Consider the following 24,461-nt stretch of genomic DNA (forward strand, 5'->3'; position numbering starts at 1 on the left):
CAGGACGACAAGCTGCCACACAGATAAAACCAGAGACCATGCAGTCAGATGCTCGAGGAGGTTTTCGGAGCAATGTGTCAATGGAAGCATATATAGCACAGAGGGAGATGTGCGTACTCTTGCACCAACAAGGGTCCACAGACCCTCATTCAGCACACCTTCAGGAGACTCATCCCCCCACCTCTGCACCTTCCAGCTTGCCCATGTCTTTGTCTCCAAGGCCACATGTCTTACCCAAAGTTTTGTCTGAAAAGGATCTCGCAAAGCCATTGGAGGCAAAAAGGCCCCACTCCCCTCTTTCTAAAGATGGATTAATGACCATCCGGCACCCTGGACCTGCAATGGCATCTCCTCAGAGAGCTCCTCTCATGCCACCAGGACCGAGTGGCACCTTCCCAGATTATTCTGGGATGTACTCAAGAGGAATCCATTCTCAGATGCCAGAAACAACGCATGTCGGTCATGGTCAACCCCCGCTGAACGTCACTCCAACCATAGTGAGTTTTGTTGTTCTTTCACTTTTTGTTGCTTCCAAATAGGGGTGGGACTAGCTTAAAAAAAAAAAAAAATGTTATGAATTGTATATTTATATATCCTTAACATTTTTCCTTCAATTTTATTTGTAAAATGAGAGTTTACTAATTTTGTGGGCTGGTGTTCTAGAACTGTTGATGCTAATGTTAGGAATTAACGTTGGCTTTCCACGCATCCTCAGGGTGCTGAACTCCAGGCCAAACCAGACGGAAAGATTGCACAGCCTGTCAACATGGTGCAGTTGCTCACGGTAAGACATGACAAAATAATCTCTTTGAACAAGTGGTGGTATAAACTCATTTCACAAACATATGCTTGTCCTTGCAGAAATACCCCATCGTGTGGCAAGGTTTGCTCGCACTGAAAAATGACACCGCAGCAGTCCAGCTGCACTTTGTGTGCGGCAACAAATCCTTGGCTCATCGGTCACTGCCTCACCAGGAAGGCGGCGGCTTGCTCAGAATAGTCCAAAGAATGAGGCTGGAGGCTTCTCAACTGGAGAGCGTTGCCAGAAGAATGACGGTATGTATGTGTGGCACACCTGACTCCGCTGTTCTCTTGTCTCATTCTTCCAATGGCTTTGTGTCGCTACAGGGGGAGTGTGACTTTTGCCTTCTGCTCGCACTGCCTTGTGGGCGGGATCAAGAGGATGTTCTGAGCCAGACTCAAGCTCTTAAGTCCGCCTTCATCAACTACCTGCAGGCAAAGTTGGCTGCTGGTATTATTAATGTCCCCAATCCAGGATCCAATCAGGTGACGTCTCTTTTGATTTATTGCCCTTAATGCTCCATTATGTTAGCTGCAGACTCTTCTGTAGTCACCAAGTGTGTGTCATCCACAAAGTTAAACATCCATCCAGCGTCATGGCAAAAAATATTTGTATTGATAGGTGTGGCTGTAGGCAACCTCTGGATAGTTTTCTTGTATTAGCGCCACAAAATGATGTTAGCTGCATTTGAAGTTTCATGAGTGGTCCAGCATCAAATCGCTTTATCTACACATTGGAATGTTGCTACTCTTTTACCCTTGAGTGTTGACACTCCACTCATCACAGATATTGTTTGCACCTTACCACTTTAGATCATGGCTTCTGTTGTTTCTTTATTGTGCAATCTTTAAACACTGGTAACTTTTTTTCTTTTATTTAGTTCGTTACTAACGGACTGATGAAGGAAACTAAAAGTATTCACACAAACACATTTTATAGAGAATACAAGTTTTCATGCAGGAAACATTTAAATGGTTGAATGGACAAAAACATTGACCTTTTACGGAGAGCCACACGTACGTCACCGTCATAATTTACTTAGTCGTTTCTTCAATTCAATTGTTTACCACCTTCTTTATCAAAGTGCTGGAAATTGCAATTTGCAGTTGTACTAAAAAGTACAGATTGAGTCACCAAAGTGTAGTAATCTTTGTTTGGCCACTTGAATCTGTGGAATGGACTGGTTTGTCGGGCCGAAATTTTGGTCGAAGAACAAATCACACAAAATTAGAAAAACACTCGTAGAGCGCAGACGTCAGCCAGCCATTTACTCCCTCTTCTAAAGAACGCCCCTAACCACCCCCCCAAAAAATCCTGACTTCAGATGGTGATCCGGATCACCCCCAAATTCAACCACTTATTCTATACCATTTCCTTAAAGGCCTACTGAAATGAGACTTTCTTATTTAAACGGGGATAGCAGGTCCATTCTATGTGTCATACTTGATCATTTCGCAATATTGCCATATTTTTGCTAAAAGGATTTAGTCGAGAACATCGACAATAAAGTTCGCAACTTTTGGTCCCTTATAAAAAAGCCTTGCCTTTACCGGAAGTCGCAGACGATGACGTCACCCGTGTGAGGGCTCCTCACGTCCTCACATTGTTTATAATGGGAGCCTGCAACAAAAAGAACTTTTCGGACTAAGAAAACGATAATTTCCCCATTTAATTTGAGTGAGGATGAAAGATTTGTGGCTGACGATATTGATAGCGAAGGACTAAAAAAAAAAATTAAAATAAAATAAAGTTTAAAAAAATGGCGATTGCATTGTGAGCGATTCAGATTTTTTTAGACACATTTACAAGGATAATTCCGGGAAATCCCTTATCTTTCTATTGTGTTGCTAGTGTTTTAGTGAGATTATATAGTACCTGATAGTCGTAGGGGTGTGTCCACGGGTGTTTTGACGCCAGTCTCTGAGGGAATTAGTCACAGCAGGTGCAGCCCGACAGAAGTTCCGCTGATCTCCGGTAAGAGGCGACTTTTTACCCCAATTTTCTCACCGAAGCCTGCCGGTTGACAAGTGGTCGGGATCTATGTTCGCTTGACCGCTCTGATCCATAGTATGCTTCACCTCCGGGAATTTTACACAAGGAAACACTGTGTGTTTGTGTGGCTAAAGTTTCCCACCTCCATCTTTCTACTTTGACTTCTCCATTATTAATTGAACAAATTGCAAAAGATTCAGCAACACAGATGTCCAGAATACTGTTTAATTGCGCGATGAAAAGAGACTACTTTTAGCCGCTAGTGGTGCTGCGCTAATATGTCCCCTCCAACTCGAGACATCACGCGCACGCGTCATCATAAGCGTCATCATTACGCAACGTTTTCAACAAGAAACTCCGCGGGAAATTTAAAATTGTAATTTAGTAAACTAAAAAGGCCGTATTGGCATGTGTTGCAATGTTAATATTTCATCATTGATCTATAAACTTTCAGACTGCGTGGTGGGTAGTAGTGGGTTTCAGTAGGCCCTTAAAGTTTCATCAAAATCTTTGCTTGTGTGTTGGGTTCATTCTTTTAATTGGGTTTAGCAGCTAGGCATATTTGTTCTACAGCAGAATTAAATAGTGACCCCTCTCGTCAGTTATCCACTTTCTTTGTCTATGTGGGTGTGGCGGACCGACCGCTGTCATTTTAATGAAACGAGACAACTGAAAGTCTTTACACACACACACACTAGTTGAGACTTCTAACCTATAAATGATCTGGATCGCTCCCAAGATTTCTGACATTTCCTGAATGTTTCATCAAAAATGGCCCATAACTGTTTATTTTCATACACCCAAAACAAGTATTTGTCCAATCCCATCCACTTTGCAGTTTAGGTAGATCAATGTTTATTCCTAGTAAAAATACACTGTTTGCTCTGTTGTGTTGCAATATCAATATTTGTGCAGAATGTATAAAGTGTGTTTACATCTACTGACTGATTTATTTTGGTTTCCTAGCCGGCGTACGTGCTCCAGATCTTCCCCCCATGTGAATTTTCCGAGAGCCACTTATCTCAGCTGGCCCCCGACCTTCTCAACAGGATCTCCAGTATTTCTCCTCACCTCATGATCGTCATCACGTCTGTGTAAGCCACTGCCAGGAGACAAACCTTCTCACACCAGCCTCAGGAAACCAGAGGAATATCACTTTTTCTTTTTCTTTGCCTCCTTTTTGTCACTCCTTTCTGGTGTTTTGGTCCTTCTCTAAAAAACTGTGGGATGGATCACACCGGAATCAATCTTTTTTTTCTCACCATTTCTGCTGTATTTCTATTTATTGGAAGAAAAAGACACCAGGCTTGCTGATAAACAAGCCTGGGTGACTGACTGAATGGTCTTACTGATTGTTTTCTCAAGAGGATTGTAGGAAGAAGACCATTTTAAAATGTAAATAAACAAGAGACCCTGCAGAGGACCATACCTTTTTTAATTCCACCAGCTTAGTAAATCCCCTCACATCTGGAACTCACTCAGTCATCCATCATGCTTCACTTTGCTTTGGAACACAGGACTTTGTAAATATTTTAAATAGTGACACTCACCAGAGACTTGAACTCTGAGATTCTGCCGGAACAAAGTGTGGAAACAGACAGCTGTTCTTCAGTTTTGTTTTTTGTTCCTGGGTGTAAATACTTGTAACACAAGAAGGTTAGCAAACCCCTCTGGGGCGTCTGCTGATGGCACTTCATATTTTGTAACTCAAATAAAAAAAATACAGCAAACTTGGCATATTTAGCTAGAATGCTTTTAATACTGGATGTGGCACACAAGCCTAAATATTCCATTGAATATATATATGTATTATATACTACAAAACTAGTATTTTACATGTAGTAGTTGTGCTAGTGTTTCAAATCCACGCTGGAACCAAACAACGCCACAAGCTGCTTTTCGTACTGAGAAATGTTCCTCTTCAAGATCTCCTTGCACGGACCCAGCAGACGCTCAAAAGCCTGGATGTCAATCACTGCAACACAATGATGATGTCATCATTAGCGCGATGCTTCCCCAGTCACACACAGAGGATCTTTGACTCGTGCTTTTGCAGTAGCTCCTTTTAAAATAGCAAAGTCCTTCAGTGACTAGCAATTTTGCAGTATGTCCTGAAAAAACAGCAGTCTTGTCTTATAGATCTTTTCCTAGCATTTATGCAGTCATTCAGCAAAAAGTGCTTTTTACAAAATAGGAACTTTGACTAACAATTTTGCATGGTGTACGTATAAAAAAAATAACTGTCACTGGAACAGAAGATATTTGCTGTTTTTAAACTACTGAACAATCGCTAGTCACAGTCCTGGGAAATATTTGAAGACGACTCACATTTTTTGCAGTTGCTTTAAAATGAGCAGATCCCACTTGTCGTATAGAAGATTTTAAACTAGTGTTTTTGCAGTAGCTCCGCTAAGACAGCACAGCACTCCTGTCTAGCAGAGGATCTTTAACTAGTGCTTTTGCAGTAGCTCCTAAAATATAGTCAAATGATTATTTGATCAATTTTGCATGATGTCCTTACAAAACAGAGCACTCTTGCCCTATAGAAGATCTTTGGCAAGTACTTTTTCAGTAGCTCCCTAAAACAGATCACTTGTGTAAAGTACAGAATCTTTGACTTGTGTTTTTGGAGCAGCTCCTTAAAAACAGCAGATCACTCCTGTCTTGGAGAGGATATTAGACTAGCTCATTAAAAAGTGCTTATTACAAAAGAGAATATTTGCCTTACGTCTATAAAAAGCAGCACTACTGTCATATAAAAGATCTTGAGTGAAACAAATGCTAGTCAGAGAGCTCCCAGTATATAAAGGCTCTTTAAAATAAGCAGAGCACCCTGGTCATATGAACAATCTTTGACTAGTGTTTTTGCAGTAGTTTAAAAAAAAAAACAGGACACTCTTGTCACATAGAGGATCTTTGACTAGTAATTTTGCAAAAGGCCAAAGTCCTCAAAAACAGAATGCTCCTGTTGCACGTATGATCTTTGACTTGTGTCGTCACACTGCTTCTGTTTTATGTTAGAATTGTAGTTAACTGTACTGGCACCATATTTGAAGTAATATTTTAGTGGTTTGAAGTTGGTGACAGTTTGACACCAGAACAGATGAATTCCCTTTACGTTACGTCCTACGGTAACCTTGGTTTGTAGCTGTGTTAAAAGATGTTTGTTTTTTAAGCTACCTAAACACTTGGTGTGTCCAACAGCATAGACAGAAGCTGCGCGAGGTTTGTTGGTCACCAGAGCCAGCTCTCCAAAATATTGTCCTTGAGAGCAACGAGCCACCTCTTCCTCCGCGTGGTCCTGCTGGCCCGCTTTTGTCTGTTATAAAACACACACACACACCATTTTGTATTTATTACCTTCTTGAGACCTCCGAAAAATGCGTCCCTACTTAGGACCACCCTTTCTAGATATATAAAGATTTGTATTTACAACATTATTAATAATATACTTACGATGCAAGTATAAAGAATGGAAGCTGTTAAATAATTACAATTTTATTTTTATTTTTTATTTGTAATTGGCTTTTAATCCTTATTTTAACATTGATTTTGATTCAATATTATGTTTTGAGAAATGACAGTTTGAAAGAAAAAAAACAGCTTTGTTTTATTAGTCAACGTTGCAACTTTTTCTAAATTACATTTAGCCTTTAAGCTTTATTATTTCACTTTTGTTTGTTTTTGTTTATTTTAATAGTATTTTTAGAATGTGCCGTGGGCCTTTAAAACATTAGGTGTGGGACGCAAATGGCCTCCGGGGCCCACTTTTGACACCACTGCTAGAGATAATAAAAAATAAAATCTGATAAGTCTATGGGTAAAAAGCAGAGCCTGGCGACGCATGCGCGTTTATCATAACTCTCGCTCTCTCTGTCTCTGCCCCTCCCTCACGAATGTTGCTGCCTGCGCACAATTATTTTGTTTTCTTTTTAACTCTGAATGTACATTGAAATTACACGCAACCCTAACTTAAAATGCCGGACATTCGAGGCATTTAAGAAACTCCCCCTGGACAGCTCCGCAAAGAGGACATATCCCGTGAAAAGAGGAGGTGTGGTCAGTCTATCTACCAGTCGCTGCGAGCATGCCGTGTGTTGTTGTTGTTTTGATTGATTGAAACTTTTATTAGTAGATTGCACAGTACAGTACATATTCCGTACAATTGACCACTAAATGGTAACACCCCAATAACTTTTTCAAATTGTTTAAGTCGGGGTCCACATGAATCAATTCATGTTGCCTCGGTGTGCATTGTTTACACAACGTGCGGCACACTACTTTATATGTCCGTGTCGTTCGGTACACCTCCGAACCGAACCGAAACCCCCGTACCGAAATGTTTCAATACAAATACACGTACCATTACACCCCTAGTATCCATCCATCCATTTTCTAACACTTATTCCCTTTGGGGTCGCAGGGGGCGCTGGTGCCTATCACAGCTACAAATGGGCAGAAGGCGGGTTACACCCTGGACAAGTCGCCACCTCATCGCAAGGCCAACACAGATAGACAGACAACATTCACACTCACATTCACACACTAGGGACCATTTAGTGTTTCCAATCAACCTATCCCCAGGTGCATGTCTTTGGAAGTGGGAGGAAGCCGGAGTACCCGGAGGGAACCCACGTAGTCACGGGGAGAACATGCAAACTCTGCACAGAAAGATCCCGAGCCCGGGATTGAACCCTGAGTTGTGAGGCAGACGCACTAACCCCTCTCCCACCGTGAAGCCCACAATCACGGGTACTTTAACTTACCATATTTCCTTGAATTGCAGCCGGGGCGCTAATTAATTTAAAACCTCTTCTCACTCCTGCGCTTACCAAAGGCATGCGGTAAAAGTAAGCATGTGCTAATTATTTTAAAACCTCTTCTCACTCCGGTGCTTACCAAAGGCATGCAGTAAAAGTAAGCATGCGCTAATTATTTTAAAACCTCTTCTCACTCCGGTGCTTACCAAAGGCATGCAGTAAAAATTTGAGTTTGATGTGAGCTTGGACCTTAAATCCTACTGAATAGCTCTTAATCTTCTTCCCTTTATGCAATTTCAAATTACCGGTATTGAAATCAGCCTCCTCCATTTTGAAAATGATGACAGGGGAAGTGTCATTCGTGACGTCACAAGTTTGACCAGGTGGTAATACTAAGCATGCGCTAATTATTTTGGGAAGTGAGTTTGACCCGGCAGTAATTTAAGGCAGGCGCATACTATATACCGTTCAAGGAAATACGGTAATTTTAATTTCTTACACACACTTGTTATTCTCCTCCCCCTCTGGCCAACATACTTCATATGTTGGCCAGAAGGGGAGCATTTCAAATTTTTACACACACTTGTTATTTCATATATTGACCAGAGGGGGAGCACTTCTAAAATCAACACGCAGTCAATATGAAAAATCCCTCCTATTTGGGACCACCCTAATTTAGATATATTCCACCAGCAGGTGTGCAAATGAGACATTCTCTATTAGATGCAATGCTTTTGCGTATTGGGACCATGATGTCGGTCCCAACTTGTTCACCGGTCTTCATATGGAAGGTACTCTTCCTGGTTGATGTCTCATGAAGGGTAGAAATACAAGAACACACACACAGGATCGGTATGGCTCGGTTGGTAGAGTGGCCGTGCCAGCAATTTGTGGGTTGCAGGTTCGATCCCCGCTTCCGCCATCCTAGTCACTGCTCTTGTGTCCTTGGGCAAGACCCTTTACCCACCTGCTCTTAGTGCCACCCACACTGGTTTAAAATGTAACTTAGATATTGGCTTTCACTATGTAAAAGCGCTTGAGTCACTAGAGAAAAGCGCTATATAAATTTAATTCACTTTACTTCACTTCTCAGCTGAAAATTGTTAACATGAACTTACTTTGCTTTTGATCATGATCCTAACTTGTCCCGTCTCCACGATGAAGAAACAGTCCGCCATGTCTCCCTGCGAGTGCCACAAAGACGTCACATGACCACACGGCGTCCAATCCGAGCTGACAGAAGTGTTACCTGCGCGATGATGCGCTCGCCATCTTTGAAGCTCCGTGCTCCCAACACGTCCACGATCTTCATTCTCTCCGAGAGCTGCGGGGGGGAAATACACCTAAAGCTATTTTATTTTCCACAAGAGAAACGCTTTTACCCTGGAACAGATTATTTGCCTTCCCATTGAAATCTAGGGGGAGAAAAAGTGTTCAAACCTCCAAAGACTTGAGGAGAGGAACACATTCCACGAAGGCCTCGTACGTCCTCCTCTTCTTGGCGTTGTTCTTCACCATCAGCCGGTGGAAGGTGGCTCTGTCCTGGAAGAAGCACACAGGAAGTGGTTGAGGTCTCCTGCAGGGGCGCCTGTGCACACGTGCAGGTCAGCACCCACCAGAGCCCACAGGGCGCCCGCCTGCGTAGCCACGATGGTGGCGGCTCGCGGCGTGTTGTACATGAGTGCCAGCTCTCCAAAACTGCCCTTGTTGTCGTACTTTCCCACGCGCACACTCACGCCCTCCTTCTCCACCAATATGTCGTACTCACCTCTGCACAACACGCACACAAACAGCATTTTAGTCTCTTTTTTTTGGTTGAAAGTTATGAAATACAAAAAAGAAAGACTCGCTTCTCGATGACGTAGAAATTGTCTCCGTCGTCTCCTTGGTCGATGATGTGCTCCTGAGCTTTGACCTGCACCTCAAACATGGCGTCCAAAACCTCAGAGAACTGCTCCTGTCACAGGACACAACATTAGGTACACCCACAGAATACAACCACATCCAAAAGGTGTGCAATTATTGGTATGTTCACGCAATAACAACACAACATGGGGATTGTTACCATCATGTTTTGATTGTCAAAGATGTTGAGTGATATTCTTTCTCCGTGAATAAATGTTTCTGGTGTTCTGCACTTCACACATTTGTCCTGAGCATGACGTTAAAGTGGAAGCTCCTCAATGGGGTCTTGGGGCACTAAGAGGTTAACCCTTTACTAATGTTACCCCAGGTGGCCCTTGGCAAAGGCCTGGTACCTGACTGCCTCCGAGCCAGAGATACGGTGAAGACCTCAATGGCGGAAGACGGTAGATTTAAGAACTACCACAACGTCTGCGATGGCAGAAGAAGGCTGCAGCAGTAAAGGGTCCCCAGTCGTCTTGGACTCCATGCCACTGGACCCTGACCCAGAGCTGTCAAGGATCGTGTGATGTCCGTGCATCAGTCTCCCCATGTTAAACAAAGTCACACACAGGCATCCTCCATAAAGGGATACCCCTCTACCAGTCATAAACTTGTCAGAAATAACAGAATAATAACAGAAATTTCCAAAATAACAGAAAATAAATAATAATAACAGTCAGAAAGGCACGCACAGGCGTCCTCCATAAAGGGATACCCTCCCTACCAGGACCTAAAAAATTAAAATGAATCCTAAATTTTTTTTATCATAAAGAAAAACAATTAATCATAAAAAATATAATAAAAAAAGAAATAATATTGATAACATTAAGTACAGAAATAGGAACACATATTTCACAACGAAAACAATAAAAATTAAAACATTACAAAAAATAAAAACATTGAAAAAATGAGCAAAAATTTGAAAACATGAAAACATTACATATGGTTATGTTATTCATATCCAAAAAGGAGAGGGAAGAAGTGAAACTTATTTACTCCCACCACTTAATTTAGGTTGTGAGTTCAAACCCCGGCCGAGTCATACCAAAGACTATAAAAATGGGACCCATTACCTCCCTGCTTGGCACTCAGCATCAAGGGTTGGAATTGGGGGTTAAATCACCAAAAACTGATTCTCGGGTTAATGTGAGTGGGACTAATGAGGTATATTGCTGCACATATTCAGGATCCTTTTTATTAATACATATTTTTATTTGCTGATGTATATATATTATATAGACTTGTTTTTTATTTCATTAATTAGAGACTATTTTATGCTTTATTTACCTTTTTTTATTATTATTATTTCCACATGTAAGCATAAATAATTGAGTTGAGTGCACTGACGCTCGGAGCTGTGGAGAGAGATCTTGTTTACTGTGTGACGCCCTGTTTTTCTTTCCATTCGAAAAAAAAAAAGGAAAAAGTGAATAAATCCTCCACGACTTAACTCCTGTGTGTGCATCCCTATAAAAGACAACGCAGAACAGTAACTGTTACATACCGTATTTCCTTGAATTGCCGCAGGGCATATAGTATGCGCCTGCTTTGAATTACTGCCGGGTCAAACTCACTTTGCAAAATAATTAGTGCATGCTTAGTTTCACTGCCTGGTCAAACTCCTGACACTTCCCCTGTCATCATTTTCAAAATGGAGGAGGCTGATTTCAATACCGGTAATTTGAAATCGCATAAAGGGAAGAAGATTAAGAGCTATTCAGCAGGATTTAAGGTCCAAGATTACATCACACTCAAATTTTTACTGCATGCCTTTGGTAAGTGCCGGAGTGAGCAGTGGTTTTAAAATAATTAGCGCATGCTTACTTTTACCGCATGCCTTTGGTAAGCGCAGGAGTGAGAAAAGGTTTTAAATTAATTAGCGCCCCGGCGGCAATTCAAGGAAATACGGTATACAATGTATAATGTAATGTGTCTATCTGCAATCTTTATAATTAAAATTAATGAATTAGAAATTAATTATTTTAGTCACTGTTTGATATTAATATGTATTAATATATTTTGCGCCTGTTCATAATTTCTTATGTTACTGTATGGAACTTGGTCCAATCTTCTATTTTGTGTGTTTTGCAGCATCATCTATTGCATGGATTTTTGCCTACAATTGCTCCTGCTGCGTTCGCTTAATCAAGTAAGATACTTTATGGTTTGTTAAAATTTAATGTTTTTCTAGCAGCTCTTGGCGTATTCATGTGGCCGAATCAAGAAGTGCAGCCACAATTTAACGTTGCCCTATATCTTGTCTAGTTTGTAGCAATGAAACAGACAACACCACCATTTAACAATGTATTTATTTAAATATAACACCAATAACTTTAGAATTTGATGCCAGCAACACGTGACAAAGAAGTTGGGAACGGTGGCAATAAATACTGATAAAGTTGAGGATTGCTCATCAAACAATTATTTGGAACATCCCACAGGTGTGCAGGCTAATCGAGAACAGGTGGGTGCCATGATTGGGTATAAAAACAGCTTCCCAAAAAATGCTCAGTCTTTCACAAGAAAGGATGGGCGAGGTACACCCCTTTGTCCACAAATAGTCAAACAGTTTAAGAACAACGTTTCTCAAAGTGCAATTGCAAGAAATTTACTGATGTATATATGAATGTACTGCAAAACATGAATCTGATTAAATTGGGAGTTAATTGTTATATATATATATATATATATATATATACACACACACATATAGTGGGGCAAAAAAGTATTTAGTCAGCCACCGATTGTGCAAGTTCTCCCACTTAAAATGATGACAGAGGTCTGTAATTTTCATCATAGGTACACTTCAACTGTGAGAGACAGAATGTGAAAAAAAAAATCCAGGAATTCACTTTGTAGGAATTTTAAAGAGTTTATTTGTAAATTATGGTGGAAAATAAGTATTTGGTCAACCATTCAAAGCTCTCACTGATGGAAGGAGCTTTTGGCTCAAAATCTCACAATACTACCGATCCCATTCATTCTTTCCTTAACACGGATCCATCGTCCTGTCCCCTTAGCAGAAAAACAGCCCCAAAGCATGATGTTTCCACCCCCATGCTTCACAGTAGGTATGGTGTTCTTGGGATGCAACTCAGTATTCTTCTTCCTCCAAACACGACGAGTTGAATTTATACCAAAAAGTTCTATTTTGGTTTCATCTGACCACATGACATTCTCCCAATCCTCTGCTGTATCGTCCATGTATCCCTTTTGGTATAAACTCAACTCGTCGTGTTTGGAGGAAGAATAATACTGAGTTGCACCCCAAGAACACCATAACTACTGTGAAGCGTGAAGCATGGGGGTGGAAACATCATGCTTTGGGGCTGTTTTTCTGCTAAGGGGACAGGACGATTGATCCGTGTTAAGGAAAGAATGAATGGGGCCATGTATCGTGAGATTTTGAGCCAAAACCTCCTTCCATCAGTGAGAGCTTTGAATGTTGACCAAATACTTATTTTCCACCATAATTTACAAATAAATTATTTAAAATTCATACAATGTGAATCCCTGGATTTTTTTTCACATTCTGTCTCTCACAGTTGAAGTGTACTTAAGATGAAAATTACAGACCTCTGTCATCATTTTAAGTGAGAGAACTTGCATAATCGGTGGCTGACTAAATACTTTTTTGCCCCAATGTATATATATATATATATATATATACATATATATATATATATATATATATATATATATAAAAAAAGAGAAAACAGAAACTAAAGAGAAGACAATCAGGTCGTCCTCGCCAACAAAGTGTCCCTCATTTATTTTTTACAGTAATGCCGATTTTACCCTAATGTACTGTAGTGCCCTGCGAGTGTTACAGTACTCCTACTTCCACACACCTGCTCCAGAGTTTTGAAGAGTAAAATGTCTCTGCAGGCCTCATGAAGCCGCCGACGCTGCTCGTCTGTTTTGGGATGCACCACCCGAGGCTCGCTGTCGCCTTCCTCGTCATCGTCGGGGTCGTAGGCCTCTGCACAAACTGCATCGTGCTAGTTAATGCAAAGTTTTGATGAATGTCGATGATGATGGTAGTCACACACCTGAAACTCTGCGGTTGTATTTGGTGGAGTCTGCAAAGACATTTACTTATAAACTCGTACAAAGTGCAGGATATTCATTTTGGATGATGATACTCACTGACAGGCTCCTCCTCCTTCTTCTTTTCCTCTTTGTCTTCTGGACCGCTGTCATGGGTTGCAAAAGTGACGCCTTTGCGGGTCGTTTTGCCGCCTCGCTTGTGGTTGCCCTGGCCCTGCAGAATCTGCGTGAAATGCTGCACGGCGAATTCCACCAAGTTTGCGGGCCTGTGGCGAAGCACCTCCACCGTGTATTTCTGCAGCAGCTCCTTCAGGCCGGCCGGGATGTCGGCGGTACTCATTGCTTGCCGTCAGAGCTCATCCAACTCTGTGCTAAAAACACATTAAGAGTCCCCTCTTTGCATACTTGACAGCCGCTTCATTGATTGCGTTATCTGGCACAGCCTGTTGGAAAGTATCGACCCACTCTTTCCCCCCCATGACTGCCTAATGGCAAAAGAAGGACACTGGAAAAATACGTGTTTTCACACTTTATGCACCGCTATTGGGCGGCTACACATCCTTAAAAAGTCTAATTACACAGATTTCCTTTTTATTCCCTACACGCTAACATTCATAGAGTGCTGAATCAATGTCAACAGTTGTGAAGTGTGTGTATGTGGTCAGTGTGTGTAGTGTTGTATTGCAGACACACTATAAAAACAAATATACATTGTCCCTGATATGTTCAGCTTCTCAAAGAAGGTAGAGGTACAGTAAGGCACCAAATGTTCAATTCCTTCACTGCTTCTCAGCAGATAAAGCACTGCAGAACAACTACAAACCAAAAAGTAGTCAACAGATTTTACTGTTTTTTTTTCCTCATATAGTGGCCACGCCTCAACTGCAGAGAGGTCATGGTAAAGTGTTTAAAATCGTATAATGTACTAGCATTGCGTAGAGCAAGGGTCTTCAACATTTTCCAGACCATGGACCCCCATACTTATATATATTATGATTGTAATTTAAACTGGTACCTTGTTATTGAGCAATATTAATAATATTCATATTATTATAGTATTGTACCGCTAATAGCCAGCTGGCAACTATCAATTGCCAGCTAAAATCTAGCACACTAATTTGTAGGTGGCAATTAGTGCGCTAATCACTAGCTGACGACTGGTGCCCCAAATCACTAGCTGTCAACTAGCGCGGCAATCGCTAGCTGACAACTGGTACAGCTGACAACTGGCACACCAATCGCTAGCTGACAACTGGCACCCCAATCGCTAGTTGACAACTGCCGCACAAATTGCGAGCTGACAACTGGCACGCCAATCGCTAGCGGACAACTGGCACACTAATCGCTAGCTGACAACTGGCACCCTAATCGCTAGTTGACAACTGCCGCACAAATCGCGAGCTGACAACTGGCTTACTAATAATCACTAGCTGACAACTGGCACCCTAATCGCTAGTTGACAACTGCCACACAAATCGCGAGCTGACAACTGGCACACCAATTGTTAGCTGACAACTGGCCCACTAATTGCTAGCTGACAACTGCCGCACAAATCGCTAGCTGACAACTGGCACACTAATCGCTAGCTGACAACTGGTGCGCCAATCGCTAGCTGACAACTGGCACACTAATCGCTAGCTGACAACTGGTGCGCCAATCGCTAGCTGACAACTTGCACACTAATCGCTAGCTGACAACTGGTGCGCCAATCGCTAGCTGACAACTGGCACACTAATCGCTAGCTGACAACTGGTGCGCCAATCGCTAGCTGACAACTGGCACACCAATCTCTAGCTGACAACTGGCACACCAATCTCTAGCTGACAACTGGCACACTAATCTCTAGCTGACAACTGGCACACTAATTGCTAGCTGACAACTGGCACCCTAATCGCTGGCTGACAACTGACACACCAATCGCTAACTGGCAACTAGAGCACTACTCCCTAACTGGCAACTACAGTGCTAATAGCTAACTAGCAACTAGAGTGCTTATCAATAGTTGGAAACTAATGGGCAAATCACTAGCTGACAAGCGTGTTAATCAATAGCGGAGAACTTGTGTGCTAATCGCTAGCTTGCAGCAAGCTTAGCAATCGCTTGCTGACTATTAGAGCGCTAATTGCCAGCTTTCTTAGATGATAACATGAATATAATAGCAGACTAATGTATTCATGCTATATTTTTCAACTAAATAACAGTGTGTTGGATCAATGTTCAGATGTATTTTAAGACATGTACATTTGTGGAAAAATTGCAGGGGGAAATACAAAACCCAACACCAGTGAAGTTGGCACGTTGTGTGAATTGTCCTTTTCAACCTATATTCAATTGAATAGACTGCAAAGACAAGATATTTAATGTCCGAACCGGTAAACTTTGTTATTTTTTGCAAATATTAGCTCATTTGGAATTTAATGACAGCAACATGTTTAAAAAAAGCTGGCACAAGTGGCAGAAAAAAGTCTGAGAAAGTCAAGGAATGCTCATCAAACACTTATTTCGAACATCCCGCAGGTGTGCAGGCTAATTGGGAACAGGTGGGCGCCATGATTGGGTATAAAAGCAGCTTCCATGACATGCTCAGTCATTCAGAAACAAGAATGGGGCGAGGGTCACCACTTTGTCAAGAAATGCGTGAGCAAATTGTCGAACAGTTTAAGAACAACATTTCTAACCAAGCTATTGCAAGGAATTTAGGGATTTCACCATCTACGGTCCGTAATATAATCAAAAGGTTCAGAGAATCTGGAGAAATCACTGCACGTAAGCGGCAGTGCTGAAAAGCAACATTGAATGCCCAGGCGATATTGCATCAAAAACCACCATCAGTGTGTAAAGGCTCAGGAACACTTCGGAAAACCACTCTCTGTAACTACAGTTGGTTGCTACATCTGTAAGTGCAAGTTAAAACTCTACTACGCAAAGTGAAAGCCATTTATCAACAACACCCAGAAACGCTGCCGGCTTCCCTGGGCCCAAGCTCATCTAAAATGGACTGATGCAAAGTAGAAAAGTGTTCTGTGGTCTGACAGTCCACATTTCAATTTGTTTTTGGAAACTGTGGATGTTGTGTCCACCGGACCAAAGAGGAAAAGAACCATCCGGATTGCTATAGACGCAAAGTTCAAAAGCCAGTATCTGTGATGGTATGGGGGTGCATTAGTGCCCAAGGCATGGGTAACTTACACATCTGTGAAGGCACCATTACTGCTGAAAGGTACATACAGGTTTTGGAGCAACATATGTTGCCGTCTAAGCAAGGTCTTTTTCAGCTTATTTCAGCAAGCCACATTCTGCATGTGTTACAATAGCGTGGCTTTGTAGTAAAAGACTGTGGGTACTAGACTGGCCTTCCTGCAGTCCAGACCCTTCTACCATTGAAAATGTGTAGCGCATAATAAAGCGTAAAATACGACAACGGAGACCCCGGACTGTTGAAGAACTTAAACTGTACATCAAACAAGAATGGGAAAGAATTCCACTTAAAAAGCTTAAAGAATTGGTTTCCTCAGTTCCCTAAACGTTTACTGAGTTTTGTTAAAAGGAAAGGCCATATAACACAGTGTTACTGTGTTGCTGTCATTAAATTTTAAGTTAATGATTATTTGCAAAAAAAAAATGTTTCTCAGTTTAAACATTAAATATATTGTCTTTGCAGTCTGTTGAATTGAATATAAGTTGTTAAGGATTTACAAATCATTGTATTCTGTTTTTACCGCGACCCTGCAGAATACTTGCCAACCTTGAGACCTCCAATTTCGGGAGGTGGGACGGGGGCGTGGTTAAGAGGGGAGGAGTATATTTGCAGCTAGAATTCACCAAGTCAAGTATTTCATGTACATATATATATATATATATTTACATCCTGAAAATATGCAAACAAAACTGTGTTTAGATAATTGATACTTCAAACTTGCATAAATAAATCTTAAGGAATATAACATAACTTGGCTTCTGAGAGCTTCAAAATGTAATGAATAAAATACTAAAGTTGTTGATAAACAAGCAATTGTTTTAATAATTAAATATGATCATTTAAAATTAATTACTTCAAATATGTTTATTTTAATGTATAATTCTATGGCTGGATGTAATAAGGAGTCAGAAAAAGTACAAATAAAAATACAATTACTGTTGATGTTTTTAGCAAAATATAGTAAAAATGTATTTTTTTTTAAAAAAATTAACAAATATATATTTTTTTAGGTAAGATAAACATAATACAATTGATCTCTAGTCTGGATGATTTAGTTCTTGTCACCCTGTTGTCCTCTCGTCTCTTCCCCAAGGATGGCTCCATGAGCTGGGCAAACGCCTGGAGATGCCCTAGGTCAGTGGTCCCCAACCTTTTTGTAACTGCGGACCGGTCAACACTTGAAATTTTGTCCGACGGAGGTTAATAAAAAAATACAATCATGTGTGCTTACGGACTGTATATATTGATACATATTGCAGGAACCAGAAATATTAATAACAAAAAGAAACAACCCTTTTGTGTGAATGAGTGTGAATGAGGGAGGGAGGTTTTTTGGGTTGGTGCACTAATTGTAAGTGTATCTTGTGTTTTTTATGTTGATTTAATTAAAGAAAAAACAATTTTTTACGGACCGGTACCGCAGCCCGGAGGTTGGGGACCACTGCCCTACGTCAACAACACGGTCAGCTGCCTGTCCGTGCGCAGCTCGTACATCACCGCCTTTTACTTCACCCTCAGCAGCCTGACCAGCGTCGGCTTTAAACGTATGCGCCAACACGGACGACGAGAAGATCTTCTCCATCTGCACCACGCTCATCGGCGGTATGCCGGACGCCTCATATGGAATAACGTGATTGGGCAGGCACGCTGTTTATATTGTGGGAAAGCGGACGTGAAAAAAGACTGTCCTCACTCAGGTCCGCATGGAGCTGGAGGGGGTGTGGCCTCCAGCTCCGGCTGAAAACCGGGAGATTTGTCCCGGGAGGTTTTCGGGAGAGGCGCTGAATTTCGGGAGTCTCCCGGAAAATTCGGGAGGGTTGGCAAGTATGCCCTGCAGTATCTGGCGGTCCCCCTTTTGAAGGCCTCTGACATACAGTGTAGGTGTTATGGTGTCAACAGTTTGAACACTTTTTCTAATTTGGCGCAGTGTGGCTCCGTTGTTAGAGTGGCCGTGCCAGCAATCTTAGGGTTGCAGGTTCGATCCCCGCTTCTGCCATCCTAGTCACTGCAGTTGTGTCCTTGAGCAAGACACTTTACCCACCTGCTCCTCCCAGTGCCACCCACACTTGCTTGAATGTATCTTAATTACTGGGTTTCACTTTAAGCCTCGAGAGAAAAGCTTTTAAATTCAAGTTATTTGGTCTTAAAAAGCTGCATTAGCATGTGGAAAAAAGGCCATAAAGGCCTTGTTTAAAAATAAAAAAATACAAAATAAAAATTACAACAGTGCCCTGTGCTGGCTGTAAAGGCAACTGGAAAATAATTTATTCACATTAGAACCACGATTTTTTTTTATTACAGTTCTCAAATGATTCAAAATTTGCAAGAATTGATTTTTAAAAAGACGTGTTTTGGAACATCTAAACGCATACTTGCATACTTTTCAGCAGCCAAGAGAATGTTTTATTATAATTTACATACTCATTCTGAATCAAATCATCCCCCTGAGAATTGGAATCAAATTGAATTGTTGTACGATTCACAACCCTGGTGGCTGCAGTCAAGTATTGCACCTCAATTGCCGCAAGAGATTAATCAAGCCTGAACACCATAAAGATGTTTGATTTGTGGAAGGTGAGGACAGGGTGTGAAAAAAAACCCTCCGATATATAATTTTCAAAAATCAATGAAAAAGTTGTAATTTTTTTGTAAAAATGTGTATGTTTTGAAAAGGTTTCATCATTTTAATACCAAATATGTTGCGAGAATCAGAATAGCTTTGAATTGAAAATTGTGTTGAATTAAGAATCGATTGTGAATCGAATCGAGCTAAGAAGCTGGGCAGAGGCAGACTGGGCAGAACAAAAAATAAACATGCATTGTTTCCTGAAAACGTAAAAACAGACGCACACAACACAACAGGCAATTCACACGTAATGTAAATAGAGAATATACAATAAATTGAACACTTTGTTCAGTGCTGCTGTTTTGGTTAGCAACAGCAATTAAACATTTACTGTCAAGGTGTGAACTCTACAGTCCCATCTTAAAACTCATTTGTAAATACCCTTTTCCACCACTTAGCATTAATGACAATCAATAAAAACAAAACAGAAGAAGTCTGGAGCTAAAATCGTAAAGAAGTTTCTTGAGCACCAAAAATATGACTTAAGAGGTGAAGCTGTATTTTCAGTAGCACTTAAATTTTATTTATAGTTTATATAAAAACATATATATTTTTATTTTGTTTTAATTTAGTTAGAATTTGTTTATTTTAGCACTGCATAATGTTGTTTTTATGAGTCCATTCTTTAGTATTGGTATTGATTTTGTAATCAGCCTGACCTAAGGCTTGATAATAATCTTTGTGATTGCTTTCATATCGAAAAGGTTTATCCTGTTACACTATAAGTAGGTTGAATATAAATGTTGAATTCAATCTTAATCAAAAATAAGACAACTGATTCAGCAGGTAATATTTGAGTGGAAGATTTGGCCCCCAAGGTCAAAAACGTTAAGAACCTCTGACCAAGACGGCAGATGTAGTGATTAACCAAGGCCACTATTAGAGGAAATTCAGTATTTGCGAGTAATCATCTTTCCTCCAAAAGACACAATCAAGTATATGAGAGGAAATGTTTTAAATGACATATCTTGTAAATAATGCTCTTTCATCAGGTTTTCATCACAGGTTGGGCGCCAGCCAGTTGAGGAATTTCATCGCTAATTCGAATCCCAAGAAGCAGGCCTGAAGACAAATGGACACACAAAGGTTTGTTTTCTTTAAGCACAGCCCGGAACAATAAAAAAGGGTGAAGTTGTAAATATGAAAATTAGTGATGGGTAGAGTAACACTCACAGCGTTTGCAGGAAAAGCTCTGAGCATGACGGCATTGAAGCCTTTGTACAAGGAGCCCACGCCCTCCTCCCTGATCAGCTCCCGCAGAACATCACGAAAACCATTAGGATACTTTCCCTCTGGAGCTGTGTACAAACAAACAGTTGACATTAAATTCTATTTTTACAATGTTGCATCTTGGACTGCAACTTCATTGTTGCCTTGTGAGACAGAAACATGTTCACCTTTGACACATCTCAGCTACAGTATGTTACAGAGGACTTTACTTAAGGGCGTACTCTCGGTCCCCGACACGTAACTTCTTCCCGGAAGTGAAGTCCAGATGTCTGTTGTACAGCAAGCATCACGCAAAACAATCTGAGTACACAAATAGCCTAGCTAGATCTTCCTGAAAAAAGCAATTACAAGCAAAATATCTAACTATGAAATGGAATAGAGTCCCATACTTTATCAAAAAGTGATTTGTCTAGTGATATCAAGGATTATCTGTCGGTCGATTCCCAGACATGTGGAACTATCTGGCACACCAGACACCATTTTATACAACAAAACTGATGAAAACCTGGAGAATCATGGACGTCTACAACTTCTTGGTGTGTGACTGGATCAAAGAAATCGGTATCAAGACTCTCCCAGATAAATATGCATCGTTTTTGCTCAGGTAAGTTGCATTTTGTGATTTAACTTTGCATCTACAGCCATGTTTGTTGCACAGGCCGTTTAGTAGTATGCATGTTTCTCCCATCTTTATCAAAATATAAATGTCAACATTTTGTGTGTTCTGAAAGCTTCATTTCTGATTGCTACCTTTGATAAAAGCTTAACTCTTTTAGGTTTTGCTCACATTTGCTTTTATTTAGACTCGCTGAGTTGGTGCTTTACGAAACACTCGTAGCAAAAATGCATTTTAGGAAATACAAATTATATCAAGATAATAGTTAAATGGGAAATAAACATTTGAAGTATATCAAACATTTAACGAAGTGATCACTGCAAATTCATACATTTTTCAACTCTGCTCCCTTGGACTGGAGTGTGTGCTACTTTTCTTGTTGAAATATTTGTAATCTTTCTATTTTGTGTGGTTCTGGTTACTTTTATTATGGAAGGCAGCGGCTGTCATTAATTACTTGCGATACCAACAGTCACATGAAAAAATTATTACACATGAATGAAGAAGCCAGTGAGCTAGCGTGCCGTAGGTTTGAGTTTTGAACCATTTTGAGTCTAACTCATTTGTTTATGAATTATAATTTAGAATTACATCAATCATTATCCATCCATCCATTTCTACCGCTTATTCCCTTCGAGGTCGCGGGGGGCGCTGGTGCTTATCTCAGCTACAATCAGGCGGAAGGCGGTGTACACCCTGGACAAGTCGCCATCTCATCGCAGATCAGACATTATATGAATGGTAATTGATTAAACATGTTAGTATCATGTCATTAAAAAAACAATAGTGTTCTATATATTTCCCAAAGAGTGTTTTAGGGGAAAAAAAGATGTTACAGCAGAGATGAAAATAAATATAACTTGACTGTGTTGTGGAGAAAATATTTTAAAAGTTGTATTTACTTAAATAGTATTTTTTTTGTGTGTGGAACATTTAAAACCGAAAGGGTTTTTGCAGATATCCGATGATGCGATATTGCCAGACAATTGGAACTTTGTTAAAACTGTGACTAGTAGGAAGTTGGGAGGGAAAGTACTCCATCCATCCATCCATTTTCTACCGCTTATTTCCTTTCGGGGTCGCGGGGGGCGCTGGCACCTATCTCAGCTACAATCGGGCGGAAGGCAGGGTACACCCTGGACAAGTCGCCACCTCATCGCAGGGGAAAGTACTCATTTGTCATTTTACCCCAGTAATGTTTAAAACTATGAGGGTTCTTGCCGCTACACTATAATGCAATATTTCCCCAGAATGACTATCCTTGAAAAGCTGGGAAAAGTAGTGTTGATTTGACCATCGATCTGGGCTCGAGCTTGATGTTGTAGAGCCTATAATTAATGACTTTTTAAAAGTAATTTTCAGAACACAGCCAGTCACAAAGCAACATGAAGCAGTTGGCAGGTTGGTGTTTCTGGCTCAAGCCTTTGTGTGTATGTCCCATAATAATGTTTACGTATAAAAACACAGTTGTTAAAGGTAAATTATTTTCATGTTGCTGCATACGTTTAACATATCCTACTAAACTAGAGCACTTTATTTGACATTTTGTACTTTTGTGTTTTTGTTAACTGAAGAATTGAGCACAGCTATGTTTTTTAAAGAAGATTAGAGATTATACTTGACTTTTCTTATAGTATTTTCAAGGCTTTTACTTTTTTATTATCTCAAAACACCTTGGGAACTTATTATGCAAAACCTACTTTTCTTACTTGTTGGTAACTGTTTTTATGTATTTGGGATCTCCATCAGTCCCGAAAATTTTAAATCAAGGCATGGTGGATATATTTAGTTACGTCAACGGATATTTCCATGTATGGGTTAGTTTATGTGCCAAACTATATTGGGACATGAGTTTAGATCCATATCGCCCAGCCTTACTCTCGTGTTAGCGACAATGAGAGCACAGTTTAGAGATGTTATCTATGTTTAATTGAGCATGACAATAGGCCTTATGATGGCATATATATGTATGAGTGTTAGGAGTGTAACGGTACGGGTATTTTATCGAACTGTTTCAGTACGGGGTTTCCGGTTCCGTGCGGAGGTGTACCGAACGAGTTTCCACACGGACATATTAAGTACCGTACTGCACGTTTTGTAAATAATACTCAAAAAGTCGGACATTTGAGGTATTTTAGAAACTCCGCCCTGACATTTTGAATATTGTTTACACAACGTGTGCCTATAACAATCCGAATGGTTATTTTCCTCTTTGTTCTGGAGGACACCACTTCCTCTGTTTCCAAATATAATTTGAAATGTGGACTCGTCAGACCACTGAACACTTTTCCACTTTGCATCAGTCCATCTTAGGTGAGCTCGGGCCCAGTCAAGCCGGCGGCGTTTCAGGACATTGTTGATAAATGGGTTTGGCTTTGCATAGTAGAGTTTTAACTTGCACTTACAGATGTAGCGACCAACTGTAGTTACTAACAGTGGTTTTATGAAGTGTTCCTGAGCCCATGTGGTGATATCCTTCACACATTGATGTCGGTTTTTGATGCAGTACCGCCTGAGGGGATCAAAAGTCCGTAATATCATCGCTTACGTGCAGTGATTTCTCCAGATTCTCAGAACTTTTTGATGATTTTACGGACCGTAGATGGTAAAATCCCTAAATTCCTTGCAATAGCTCGTTGAGAAATGTTGTTCTAAAACTGTTCGACAATTTGCTTACAAAGTGGTGACCCTCGCCCCATCCTTGTTTGTGAATTATTTAGCATTTCATGGAAGCTGCTTTTATACCCAATCATGGCACCCCCCTGTTCCCAATTAGCCTTCACACCTGTGGGATGTTCCATATAAGTGTTTGATGAGCATTCCTCAACTTTATCAGTATTTATTGCCACCTTTCCCAACTTCTTTGTCACATGTTGCTGGCATCAAATTCTTAAGTTAATGATTATTCGCAAAAAAAAAAGTTTATCAGTTTGAACATCAAATATGTTGTCTTTGTAGCATATTCAACTGAATATGGGGTGAAAATGATTTGCAAATCATTGTATTCCGTTTATATTTACATCTAACACAATTTCCCAACTCATATGGAAACGGGGTTTATATATGTAGAATATATTTGTATTATTTATATATTATATATATATAATATATATATTATATTATTTATTATTATTCTTGTCTATTGTGAGCAAACTGTGGTGCTGAATTTCCCCCAGGGATCAATAAAGAACTTTCTATTTTATTCTATAATATTGAATCAAAATCAATGTTATTATAAAATATTGACCTATCCAAAGTTCCCATTACTTCACATCAAATAT

General features: G+C 40.4%; 2 protein-coding genes and 1 long non-coding RNA gene across 4 annotated transcripts in view; 2 read left to right on the forward strand and 1 right to left on the reverse strand.

Moving 5' to 3' along the window:
- The window catches only part of si:ch1073-335m2.2 (msx2-interacting protein), a 37,527-nt gene extending 33,003 nt beyond the window's left edge, over window positions 1–4,524 (forward strand). Inside the window, 5 exon segments of the mRNA XM_061874247.1 lie at window positions 3–497; window positions 716–784; window positions 862–1,056; window positions 1,129–1,287; window positions 3,761–4,524. Of these exon segments, the coding sequence (XP_061730231.1) occupies window positions 3–497; window positions 716–784; window positions 862–1,056; window positions 1,129–1,287; window positions 3,761–3,892 (1,050 nt within the window). The 3' untranslated portion in view covers window positions 3,893–4,524.
- The window catches only part of LOC133534927 (mitochondrial carnitine/acylcarnitine carrier protein-like), a 31,325-nt gene continuing 11,105 nt past the window's right edge, over window positions 4,242–24,461 (reverse strand). Inside the window, exons 8-17 of one of the 2 annotated variants that reach the window (XM_061874249.1) lie at window positions 13,609–13,834; window positions 13,512–13,541; window positions 13,311–13,450; window positions 9,405–9,511; window positions 9,171–9,324; window positions 8,995–9,096; window positions 8,804–8,878; window positions 8,673–8,738; window positions 5,975–6,113; window positions 4,242–4,769 (exon numbers count right to left, since the gene is read on the reverse strand). In XM_061874249.1, coding sequence (XP_061730233.1) covers window positions 4,645–4,769; window positions 5,975–6,113; window positions 8,673–8,738; window positions 8,804–8,878; window positions 8,995–9,096; window positions 9,171–9,324; window positions 9,405–9,511; window positions 13,311–13,450; window positions 13,512–13,541; window positions 13,609–13,834 — 1,164 coding nt within the window. In that variant the 3' untranslated portion in view covers window positions 4,242–4,644. Of the gene's footprint in view, window positions 4,770–5,974; window positions 6,114–8,672; window positions 8,739–8,803; window positions 8,879–8,994; window positions 9,097–9,170; window positions 9,325–9,404; window positions 9,512–13,310; window positions 13,451–13,511; window positions 13,542–13,608; window positions 13,835–14,023; window positions 20,397–20,507; window positions 20,633–24,461 lie in introns of those variants that run through there. The other variant, XM_061874248.1, reaches the window with a different exon arrangement.
- On the forward strand, window positions 7,966–14,326 carry LOC133534928 (uncharacterized). The gene is made up of 3 exons (XR_009802101.1): window positions 7,966–9,158; window positions 9,788–11,608; window positions 13,675–14,326. It is a non-coding gene; the product is annotated as an uncharacterized LOC133534928 (long non-coding RNA).

This window comes from Nerophis ophidion, linkage group LG16, assembly GCF_033978795.1.
Source record: "Nerophis ophidion isolate RoL-2023_Sa linkage group LG16, RoL_Noph_v1.0, whole genome shotgun sequence".
In the NCBI taxonomy this organism is placed as follows: domain Eukaryota; kingdom Metazoa; phylum Chordata; class Actinopteri; order Syngnathiformes; family Syngnathidae; genus Nerophis; species Nerophis ophidion.